At 35.1% G+C, this 13,085-nt stretch overlaps 1 protein-coding gene across 2 annotated transcripts in view; it reads right to left on the bottom strand.

Annotated features, from left to right (window-relative positions):
- Nucleotides 1-13,085, bottom strand: part of CDK18 (cyclin dependent kinase 18) — a 101,814-nt gene that overhangs the window by 18,439 nt on the left and 70,290 nt on the right. For both annotated transcript variants that reach the window (XM_072424991.1, XM_072425002.1), the window contains exons 6-11: nt 12,643-12,757; nt 10,277-10,371; nt 6,407-6,469; nt 5,430-5,553; nt 1,914-2,034; nt 1,270-1,367 (exon numbers count right to left, since the gene is read on the bottom strand). In XM_072424991.1, coding sequence (XP_072281092.1) covers nt 1,270-1,367; nt 1,914-2,034; nt 5,430-5,553; nt 6,407-6,469; nt 10,277-10,371; nt 12,643-12,757 — 616 coding nt within the window. The remainder of the gene's footprint in view (nt 1-1,269; nt 1,368-1,913; nt 2,035-5,429; nt 5,554-6,406; nt 6,470-10,276; nt 10,372-12,642; nt 12,758-13,085) is intronic.

Raw genomic sequence — 13,085 nt, 5'->3', positions numbered from 1 at the left:
AATGTAAATGATGTGATGAATTTATGAATTGCTATAATTTTAAGCTGTAGGTGGCCAGTTGTATTTTTCTGTGTTGTTAGACACAAGTGATCACCCAAATAGGAGAACAGAAGTAAAGTAGTGTAAGAGGAACCAAGTAATTTCTACACAGGTATTTGATGTTTCTTGTGTCTACAAGATCTAAATGAGTATCTATATACACAGATAGAAATATCCGGTTTATTAGGCAAGGCAGGGCAAAGTCAACTAACTGCAAACAATATGTAAACTAGAATAATTGAAGTAGCAGCTGAAAAAACGAGATACTAACAGATTCAGTAAAAAGGATACCTCAAGTAAGTTTAGGCTTTGGCAGCACCCATACAGAAATACAGAAGCTGCTTTTCCTCCAAAGTAGGGTCGGGATTGTAATTTTGCCGAGACAAGCTGGGAAAGCACTTGTATTTAATGAAGGATATACCCTAGGATTATTGTCAAACATATTGTATTGTATGAACAATATGTTAAAAGTGTTAGTACATGATGTCTGCACATAAATTATTTACAAATAATTACAATGATTATTATTGTTTAATTTATCCATGTACTTTGAAATAGTTGGGGTTTTTTAATACAATTTTTAAATATATATTTAAAGGCAAACTAAACTTAAAAAAAAAAAAAAACACACTCACCTTTAATTCCACAGATCATGCCGTAGATGTCCTGGATTGGGTCCCGCTCTGTCCTGGAATCATCCTTCTTCCCAGCATTGAGGAAGCGCTGAGCACTGTCATCTTTGTTTCAAAGTAGCCTGCTTTAAAGAGGAAAAAAAAGAGTACCGATCTCACTGCGCATGCGTGAGATCTGCATTTTTTTCCCCCAATGTAGGAAAAAGCTCCTTCTATGCATGCCTGATCTTACGCAAGCTCAGAAGGAGCAGCCTGGGATGTATGACGTAGGCATCTCAGGAGGATCTGCCCCCCATTCTGTTTTGATTGCCGCGGCGATCAGGACAAAAGGCGAGGGGCTTCACCCTTTGTTTGTCTACCCTTTTAAGTAAAAATTTTGGTGATAGCTCCTCTTTATTTGGTATACATATAGATCAGAATACCTAAAAATATTGTTTAGATTTGGATTCACGTAAAAAAATCTCAATCTAAATAGTCTTTCTAGGCTGCCACCCTGTGGAATAATAATTTATTGCATGGCTGAAATTGTATATGCTTACTGCACACAGTTTTTGCTATATCAAAACAAAAGTTTCATAAAGAAATATTGCAAACTCACCAAGAAATCTAAAGATTAAATGCAGTTCCTCCTTTACTGTAGAACCGGGAAACATTGGCCGCCCAGTAGACATCTCATACAAAATACAGCCAACTCCCCTGTAAAGAAATGTCAGATTATTTAAACCTTGGAAAACAGTAATCGGTTTTATTTTACCACACAGTTTTCTCAGCAGTACAAACATAACTCTGCTGTATTAAATTTTGGTTTGAACATCAAAGAAAGAAAAATTGTAGAAATATAATTTTGCAAATAAATGGAATTAATTACAGTCATGAAACATGTTCAGCTCTCACACTGTACTGATTTAAAGCCAATATTTTTATGATCATCATCATCATTAATATTTATATAGTACCAACATATTAGGCAGTACTTTGGAGACCATACAGAGAAACTAACTTCATGCTAACCTTATGTAATGTCGTGGCCAAGATTCAAATTATTTGAAAAATGTTTGTATAAATAGGAGTTTTCAAACTCAGTATTCTCAAGGCAAATGACTTACAATAGCTCAAATACATTTAATTATATATTTAGAAAAATGAAGTGCACATCTACATGTTAAGAAAAAGAAAAAATATTTTATAATAGGTGTATGTAGTTTTTTGCTTAGCAAAACTGAGATGTCCAATTATACTCACCACATATCGATAGGTGTGCCATATTCTGTTGCTCCCAGCAGTACATTGGGTGGTCGATACCACAGTGTCACCACTTCATTGGAATAGGTTTTCGTGGGTACAGACTTGGCTCTCGCAAGACCTAAGTGTGAGCATTACAAAAATAAAACATTGTAGTACCATATTACATGGCATCAACTAATATTAGATTAGAAACTAACCCAGAGAACAGAGATCACGTTGCATGGCTGTACTTTCTATATCAGGATTTATCCTATAGATATGACTGACAGCTATTACTCTGTCTTATCTTCTGTAATGCACTAAAACTTTGACAGAAAAATCCCAGTGTTTTCCATGGTTCAGTCACTACTCACTGACAAATGCCAGTGCAGGGATTATGTTGGTTAGTAGAGAAACATGTGATGTGATGCAGAATTCCTGCACATTACCACAACAGTTACAACAGGCAAGTGTAACATCATCAGAAAAATGTGCAATACTCCATCTCATGTAATGACAGTGTATGTAGGTTTGCACTGCATTTGGTAATCATGCTATAACATTTGCATAAGTATGCACAGCAATTTAAAACTAAAAAGTTTCAAAATAGCCCCAAAGTAAAAACAAACTGAAGAAAAAATCTGCATAGAACCAGCAGAGACATCTTGAAAAACCCTCAAAACAGAAATTCTTTCACTGTATCCCTGGTACTTCTTGATAGGTTATGAAAGTAATGCAAAGTAGGTGTACCTAATTTCTGACCTTTGCATAGACAATACAAGGGTTCTGCTTCTAAGAGGCAAGGCTAGAACTAGTAGAGGTACATACAGTTAGCAGCTGACACAATTGTTCTAAAAATACCTACTATTGTAAAATATTAATATTATTATTATTAATAATAATAATAATAATAATAATAATAATAATAAAAAACAGGATTTATATAGCACCAACATATTACGCAGCACTGTACATTAAATAGGGGTAGCTGATGACAGACAGATACAGACAGTGACAGAGGAGGAGGAGAGGACCCTGCCCCGAGGAGCTTACAATTTAGGAGAGTACAAACTGCTATGATGGCGGGCATCAAAGAATGCAGGGATGAATCGTTATGTATTTTATTTCTGCACCTTGACTCATAAGCACAGAGTACAAATCTACTAAATCTGGTAGTAGGAATTGCTTTACCCTCCACTCCTACAATGTAAAGCCTCTTCCTACAACTTGATTGGTTTGGTGACTACTCTGCTTAATGGAATGTAGAAGTGTGACTTGAAGCAAATGTGAGTCAGTTTCAAAGATTCTCAAGAGAGGCAGGAGAAAATTCCATATAAAGAATTGATCCATACAATGCTAAAGATGTTTAATCTCAGCAGTGGCATGTTTTTTTTTTGTAATGTAAATTTGTATTAACAATTTGAAAAATACAAAAGTACACACAATACAAAAAGTACAAAGTAAAATATCTTGGTGTCAGACCTGAGAGGAAAAACGGGGTATCAAAGAAGGAAGACTAAGAAATACAGAGAAAGTAAACTACTACTAGGGAGGCTGGCTTAGAGAAAAAAGTCTAAAGTGCTATTAGGAGCTCTCAATGTGCGTTGGTGGGAACTTAAGTAGATGCAAGTTGATATTGATCCAATGTGTACCATATCTCTTGGTGTTTGTCCAAGCCATCTTGTAGTCTGGCCGTTAGCAAACTCCATAAACCTAATGTCTTGTATAGTTATATAAATCTAGTTCTGTAGAGACACTGACTTCCACTGCAATGTAATGCACCTAGCCACTGTTAGAACATGGATCATCATTTTAGTATACATTTTTGAGAGATGTTTAATAAGGAGGCCCAGGAGATGTGTTAGGGGATGGCAACCTAGTGAAGAGCCCGTTCACTATCCCCCAAAATGGTAAAATGTGTGGACAGTTTTACAGAATGAGGATCAATGAGTCCGCCACCTTCCCACACCCTTATATTGCTGTGTCTTCCTTTGTTATCTAAATCTTCCAATTGGCGACATAATTCCGTTTGCAGATTCCTGAGAATGGATGCGGTCCTTTAATTGGGTCAACACAGATTAAGTCACCTGAAGATCATCATCCACTGAATCCATTTTATCCACCAGGGAGTGAAGGTCACCCGCAAAACAAGAATCTTTGCCCTGCAAGCCTCTTTGACCCCATGTATAAGTTGGTATAAGTCCTTCCTGGGCAGAATAGCTTATATATATTCCTGCCATGCCATATATAGCGCTGCTGGTGTCCGGCACTAAGGTGGAGCACATCATATCCCGATCAGAGCTGGCCAGTGAGGAGCCTGGTGGCATCTCTGACTAGGGAGTATAATTGGGTGGCCACAGAAGAGAGGGAATTGCAGCCAGCAGGGCCAGGGAAGGCAAGGGGTCACGTTGCTCATTATGTCACATCTGTTTGTTGGAGCCTTGAGCCTGAAGCGGTGTGGTAGTAAGTAGGGATGAGTCACATGGCGATATCAGTCTTCTACTTTTTAGCTGTGGAGGGGTGGCTAAATTGTCAGTCTTGACCTGTGGAGGAGTAGTAGGTATTGGTGAGGTATGCAACCATTAAGATGTAAGCAATAAACCACGCTGGCCACAGACATTAGTGGCTTTCCAGCTGGAGGGCTCCTGTCCCTTTTAATTACGAGGGGTGGCTGAAAAATCCTCTTCTGATGTCCAAGGTATGCCCTGGTGGGAAGATTTTCCTAGTCCTCTGGAGCCTTTATGTTGAAGTTAAAGAAAACCTGTATAGGAGGAGGACTGTGGAGAGAAAGAAAGTGGCCACATATCTGAAAGTTCGGCTGGAGCCGAAGGAGCCATCTTGGACGAGCAGTCTCCAGTCACTGATCCAAGCGGCAAAAGAGCCGGAATCGTGGATCAGCATGGCAGATTGGTTGTTCTGTGGTTCCCAGAAGACTTGGGATCATGCTGATGTCTCTGCTTCTCCATTTAGGCATTGGATTGCAGTGTTAGAGATGCTAGATTGTAGACCACAGCGGGGGCTGTATCACAGCACAACTGCTGCAGGCACCATGTGACCATGCCCCACGTAGCATGTATTTTTAGCATTTCAGAATAATGTTTTTAGAATCACCTTTTTACACACATAGGACTGTGAAACTATTCTTCCTAAAATATTCTCTTGACACATTTAAATTACAACAGCATTGCCAGTGTGCAAATCCATTCTTTTGGAATATGTAGTGCTGATCTGAACCACCTGGTAATCTGCCACACTTTCTCATTATACCTAAAAATTAATACCAAAAAACAAATGATATATCTCAATGTTGGGGGTTTTCCTCCACAAGATTTATGGCTATTGATAACAATTCTTTCAGAAATAGCATATTAGTGTAATTAGATTTTTAGACACTGTTTCTGCCTGTTAAAAAACACATTTTTCTGTGTTAAATATTTGAATTTATAGCAATAAACTGTTTTTTTCTGCCTGATCTCTATCCATACATAACAAGGCAAACATTAGAACACTTTTATACACAGAATGTACACACACCAAAGTCTGCTAGCTTTAACTCTCCTTTTTCATTGATTAATAGATTCTGTGGCTTGAGATCTCTGTGCAGGACTTTTCTGCGGTGGCAGTAAGACAAGCCTCGAAGCAGCTGAAACATAAATATCTGTAAAGATAGAAACAATTGTTACTGGGGTATATTGCTAAATTTACATATAATCTTCATATTATGTCATTATTTAGACTGTTCTAAAGCCAGAAAAAGAATTAACAGAGCAATAGTGTTACATAAAAAAGGTAGAGATCTTGGAGAGATTGTGATAAGGTTTCCAAATTTTCAACAGGCACCAATATATTAGATGCTAAAGTGAGATGAAATGAAAATGGTAATTGCGTCATTTTCTTGCTCTTCATATTCTGGTTTGTTTTGTCAGCTTTTGAGAGACTTAGTACAACAGTGTGGTGATTGGCATCTAACCTCTGCTTTCAGATTTCACAGTAGCTGATCTGTCTCGAAGGTCAGCACATAGTGGCAATTAGTACATAAATCCTAATCACCTACCTAAACTAAAACCTCTCGCAGGGGAATATAACTAATACAACATGAATTAGAACTAACGACCCAGGCAATGTTAAAAAGTTAAGATTTTTTGAACTGAAAAGATTCTAAAGGATTTTTGTGAATACAATGCTGTCCGTCCAACAAATATTTATTTTGATATTAAGGCAAAGTGAGTTTTTTTGTTTAAACAAATGTTTGCAATACTAAGCACAAGGTAAGCATGTAATATTCTTGAAATCATCCTTTGCCCCAATCTGTGCCTGGTAGTCTTAGATTTGGCACTCCGTGGTGTGGCAGTTTTCATATGTACTCCCAGCATTAATGCACATGGCATTGCATGCCATTGACAGAATATTCTATAGAAATTCTATCCAAATAGTTGCAAGGAGTCTTTACTGACTTGACTATAGATGTTAGTAATCATAGTAATAAACCTTTCTCAGTCTTTGCCTCTTACCTTAACATTTTGCATTGACATCAAGCTACCACAGTTGTCCAAGTATTGTTTTAGGTCACTATCCTAGAAAAAATATAAAAATATATTACATAAATCAGTCATTAGTGGTTTCCTACTTTACTAGTGGAACTACTTTAAAATTCACAAAAATTGGTTTAATTTTTTAACTTGTTATTCTGTTCTTATAAGGAAAAACAAACCATTAACAAACATGCATTGCATAAAAGGCATTCTGCCAGCAAATAACAAGTTAGGATGATGTACATGGTTCAAAACTGGGCTAAAACAGATTTAAGGTTACAGTGTCAGGGTGTCTTTAAATTTCTATCATTCAACAAATGAAGTGGAATTTTGAGTTCTGAAAAAAACATATGGTAGAATATAACATATTTTTAGGTCAAATATTTATTAGGTCAAAATAGCATTTAAGGGCTAATAATCTACATTTTTGCTATTATAAAACATTTACATGAACATTTAAATTGCTTAAATAACAAAGATGAAATAAATACAAAAACATGATCATGATTTATTAGTATCTGAAAGAGTAAATTCAAGAGGAACTCACAAACAAAGGGGTGTGGCAAATTGTTTGCGGGCAATTAAAAAAACACACTTTTAATCACAATCCAGAAGCATCACTCACAAAAGGAATTCATTACAGTAATCCTAGCAACAATGCTGAGGTTATGCGGAAAAAAAGAAAACAAACCAATGTATAAACATTTGCTCACAATTACCAACTGGTACAAACAGAATACCCACAAAATGCTTTACAAATTACATTTCTCCCTAATAATGATATGGCTAGAATAAGAGGAATTACCTTCTCAACTAAAATGCCCTCCAAATATAACTTCAATTTTAGATGGGATGGTGATACCCGGAGAACTGCTAACCAGCCTATTTTGAGACAATGTAATCCTCACTAAAACACAACCAAAGGTTAAAAGTTTTTTTCTGTATCTCATTGATTTTATTTTTGAGAGCTGAACTAATGGGCATCATGTCAAAGAGAACCTGTTTTCAAGAATGACACAGGTACATGGAACAGAGAATATGCTCAACTTCTGCATAGATACACTGACATTTTTATTATATTTGATTATTATATTTGATTATAAAGCTCATTGAAAAAGGTAATAAAGGTAGTTATTAAGGTAATTTAAACATTGTAGGGCGTTTATGAACCACACTTTGTTTATATGATTATCCTTTCTATGTTTGTATAAAAGTTGTTTCTATTCGCTGCTTCTGAAACTATTAAAGCTCTCCAAGACTGGAGAAGATATACTTTCATCAGTAAACCTAGGGGATCCAGCAAATCTGGAATGGATTTCTTAAAAGACATTTGCTGTACACAAAACTGTGTACAAAAAAACTTTATATAGGAGAAGGCTGCAAAATGCTTTATGATACTGAGGTTTGATGATTTTTGTCACAATTAGGTGTTATTTCTATCTACCTTCTTAGTTTTTGGACTATGAAATTAGAGAAACCCTTTTTTTCTTTTAGAATACTTGATCTAGCACTCTATATTGTATTACCTATGCATGGAAAAAAAAAAACAATTAATTGTGAAATCCTCCAAACAACCTTTTTGCCTGCTAATGTTCAAAACAGGGCAGGTTGTGTATTGACCCTGAAACAACATTTATACGATAATAACTAATAATAAATAATAATTTATAACAATATTCTGAAGTTTACATATAATAGAATAGAAGAGCGGGTTGAGTGTTGACCTTGCAACAGTTTAGGTCCTTCATGATGAAAAATGTAATGGGTACTGAAACATACCACATTAAGAAGTCCATGATCAGACCATTGTAAAAGGCCCAGGTAAGTAGCTGTTTGAAGAGCATTAGTTTCCAACATTAGTTCCCAACAACCAGACCTTGAGGCTGATCATGATCCTGATCATATCCTCTTTAAACCTCTCTTCTCAAGGGAGAATAGATTCAGTTCAGCTAATCTCTCCTCATAGCTGACCTTCTCCGTTCTTTTTATTAGTTTAGTTGCCCTTCTCTGCACTCTCTAATTCCACAATGTCCTTTTTGTGAACTAGTGCCCAAAACTGGACTGAATATTCTAGATGTGGCCTGACCAATGCTTTGTACTGGGGCAGGGAAGGTAAGTAAATACAGCGCTTACGTGATCCGCCGGCGTCCCGCGTCCATCGCCGCAATCTCTGTCTTCTTACTTCTTCTTCCGATGTCTTCTGCACACGATGAGTCACCAGGTTCCTGGTGACGTTGGTGCGTGTGTATGTTGCCGGCGGGGCGGGAAATTCAAAATCCATTTGTATAGCATTCAATACGAAATAAATGTAAGCAGTACATTGTTTTCAAGAACTATTATTTTACAGTATTTATAATAGTATGACTATAATATTTATTTTAGATTTTATTTAAAAAAAAAAAAATAAATTATTACAAGATTTTGTGTTTTAAACTTTATTATACGCATACTATTATATCATACTATAAAATAAATTTTCATAAAAAACAATGTACCACTTTAAGACATATAAAACCGGAAAGAAATATACAGCTAGGGAGGTTAATTTTAGCCCCTAACTTTTTACCCATTGGAAAATATTTTTTCAGTGTGTTTGTGTAGAACAGACAAGAAACATTCATGAAGACAATATACTCTCCCAGCCCAAGTCATGGAGAGCCACCCTTAATAAAGGAAAATTTGCTTTCCTAAAATTAAATCTTTCCTGTTTTAGCCTTTTGTTTAAAACTTATAATAAATGAAATCATAATATGGTCACTGCTACCCAAACTTTCTTTAAGTTTTTTTCTGCACTGCGTTTGTTATAAACTCTGAATTATTGGAAAAAAATAGGTGTCTCAGAGTATCTTTTCTATTTAGAGCTTCTATACACTGTACCATGAAATTATCTTGTATTCATAATTCAAAATTGGGAGTTAGTACAGGATTTCAGACTGTAGAACCTCAACAAAGTGGCTATGCAAAAACTAAATATGTGGTTAAGGAAAGAGGTAAAAGAACAAATAAAAGCAAAAGTTACACTGGTCATAAAACAACAGACAAAAAGAACATACAACCACACAAGAGATTGGAGCTCCTACAGCAAGAACCAGAAGAAAAAGGTCAAATGGATGAAATCAGGAGCAACGGAAAAATAAGGAATTAGGATGAATGAGGGGGGAATATTGTTTACATACCTCCTGTTTCCCAATGTTTCGAATCGATCAGAACATGCTCAAAGGGAGTGTGGTTGTATACTTTACAAAGAACTAGTTTGCTCTCCCCATCAGAAGTCACGCACAAATGTTTTGCCAAGAGACCTACACTGTTTTAGCAACAGCCCAGGCCCATCAGTTCATGTACCCCCTAAGCGTCTTCCCACAATATCACTACCAATGTCTTCAAAGTCATTTGCTATTTGTTAGTAAATATTTTCAATTCTGGACCAGATCCATTACAAGTTTGCCAGATCACCCAGCTTCATTGATGAAAGTGTTTGCTCTCCAGTCTTGGGGCCCCATGTGTTTCAATGGCAGTAATTGAAAAACACCAAGGAATGTTTAATTCCATGTTTTATAAATAAAGCAATTGGAGCTATAAGTGAAGAAAAAAATCTAGTATTATCGCTATATTGTAAAGGGGACCTGAATCAATTAGCTGTATAAAACAATGATCACACAAAGGTCCCAGAGAGGTAAGTAATGCAGAAAGAAAGGTTTAGAAAATAAAAAATCCCTATGATTAATGAAAAACACAATTCAGCCAATAACTGATAAGATTATAATTGTAAATGTTCAAATTCATTTCACATTTGTATATTTAATGGTTTATGTTTGTATTTCGACTATATATTAGGTATGTTAAGCTTACCAGATATTCAAAGACTAATGTTAAAGAATATTCTGTGTGGATGATATCATGAAGTGTTACGATGTTAGCATGCTTTAGATTCTTCAAAAGGGACACTGGAAAAGAGAAAATACATAGAAAAAACACGTAAGCTATATTAGCACTACACACAGATGTGGAAATAACTATTTTACTTACTAACTAATTACTATATAACATTTACTTGCATTAGTGTAATCAAGTAGTTCTTTGTTGTTTGTTTTTGTACTATTTGTACTATGTAAATCTTTAACTTTACTTTCCTAAAAACATACATACAAATGTATGTATGTTTGTATGTATGTACATTTTAAATAACAATTGTTACCAAGTAAAATGTATGATAAATGTAAGAAAAATGTAAATAAGCCACTCTTATATTTCCTATTATATAAGCCACTCTTATATTTCCTATTTCCTATTCCTATAATACCTATTTGTGGCAGCACCTACTAAACATACTGTATCAATTCAACAAATTGTCTTAATAGATCTGGTTGTAATTAACAATTCCAGTCTGAAGGTTGTGCCTGTTCTGCTACTCACATGCTACTCAGAGATGAAGAAGAGCCTGGCTATCGCAGCTTATCTTGGGAAAAGCTCCCACATCTGGCTCTAGCTAAAGTGTAGAGCTTCCAAACTTCTGTTTCAGGGAACTATGAGCAGGCACAAGAGTCTGCTGGTTGGATCTTACAAGTCTGTTCTGTGAACTCTACTTACTTTGAAAACCAACTACTGCTCAACTCAAAAGGATGTTAAGGGAGCAATGGAATGGTGATTTGAAATAAATATACCATGGATAGGGCACAAAAATACAATAGCACCTGCCATCATTTGACATGTTTGCAGTTTGTTTGACATGTTTTGATATTAGACAGGTATGCACAGTCTTCTTTCAAAGAATGGCTTAAAAAATCATGAAGTTTCTGATTCCCAAATTTGGTACCCCTTGGCCATGGTGAGGAGTACAAGTAAGTGTGCAATTGTTGTCTAATACATATTAACCTTAGCTAAAGCTGACATAAATCGTATAATAATATTTGTTCCTTAGTGATTTTTTGCATTTGATTATTCTCAATACTGTAAATGAGCCTTCTCATTTAGAATTCTTTGTCGACTTTAAAAAATATGTTCTTAAAAAGAGGTTTTAAATATTGTTTGTCAGCATTTTTATTTTATTGTTACACTGTTACACATTGTTAAACTCTAAAGGCATTCCTTAAATTAAAAACAACTAGTTTGAGATTTATATATCCATGTCCTTTTTTTTTGCAATACACTGGAGAGACCCCCTTCCTCTAAGTAACTTTTGCTCTGATTACTCTAATTTTACTTTAAGTTTCATTATATTTTGTTACTTTTTACTTGTGGCGGAGTAGATGTTTTGGAGTGTAACTTTATATAATCAAAATAACAGTATCTTCACTTGGTAGAATACTTTAGTACAGCTGGTTTTGCTTTCCATGAAAAAAACATGAAAAAAATTGCATTTGGATGTAAATTGTAGGCCTAAGGTATTTTCAAACCCCCAATGCAAAATATATTCAAATCTATATTTTCAATTAAAAACCTCCAAACACTAAAATTTATTTTTGTAAGAAGAGTGGATTGGACTGCGCTCAATTGTTTACAGTACAATGCAAATATTGGCCTAGAATCATTCCTCATCTTTCAAAGTGTGTACTGACACCCTGGATGCGTTTATTATGTTTACCTTGAACATCCTAGTTGTGTACATGTGTGTGTATCCATGTGTAAAATAATGCATGACAGCGGTGGGTCCTTTTAATTTTTTTTTAATTATTTTCTTAAATACCATTTTTAATTTTTTTTTCACTTTATTACTATCACAAAGAGCGTTACAAGTCCCTATGCACTAATATATTTTATGCAAAGGGCCCCGTCATTGAAATATGAGGATTTTTTTTAGGTTTCCTGTGCACTGCTTGTAAACTGCTTACACATGACTCTTTTTGTCTCATTCTTTAATTTTTTTTAACTCTTTAAGCAGTATGAAAATTTCACAAAAAAGAACACGTGACAATACTCACCAGATAGCTGACTTCTTGTAAAGCAGCTAATAAAACTGTTTGTGAATACTGATACTTGTGATTAGTCAGCTCTTTAGTGAAATACATGCTTATGTAATGCTGGTAAATTATATGCCGGGAATATTAAGATGCACATGTAACTAACTGCATACTTTCCCCCAAAATGTAAGACCATTCATAGGCCAACATAATATTAACATTTTTGAATAAAAGCTAAAAAATCTTTTAAACAGTTTTTATCTTTGATGTTAATTTCAATTTTCTTTAATAATAACATAATTGGTTTCTCCCTCGTACCTTCTCTGATGGCTGTGCATGGTGCTCCTTCCTCATGCTCTAGTCTGATCTCTTTTAAAGCCACCAAGTTCTCTGTCAGTTTGCTGCGTCCCTTAAACACAGTAGCATATGTGCCCTGCAAAACAGTTTACAGACAGATTTTAAAACTGGGAACCATGCAGTCCATTGTGTGTAGTTCAAATAAAACAGATTTTAGTAATTCTGTGTATGACTGCATATTTATTGTACAGCTCTGCATAATAGGTTGGTGCAATATAAATACGGTTTATTAATATTATTATTATTATTAATATTATTATTAATAAAAACTGTACTGATGAAAAACAATACACCACAAAATGTATAGCATATATAAATATTTAGGGAAGAGGCACGGTTATTTAAAAAAGAAATAAAAATAATTGCAGGCAAGCGTGGAGTACTCACTACAATGTCCTAAGCAG

This window comes from Pyxicephalus adspersus, chromosome 1 (genome assembly GCF_032062135.1).
Source record: "Pyxicephalus adspersus chromosome 1, UCB_Pads_2.0, whole genome shotgun sequence".
NCBI classification, from domain to species: Eukaryota; Metazoa; Chordata; class Amphibia; order Anura; family Pyxicephalidae; genus Pyxicephalus; species Pyxicephalus adspersus.
This window is presented reverse-complemented; position numbering and strand designations above follow the sequence as displayed.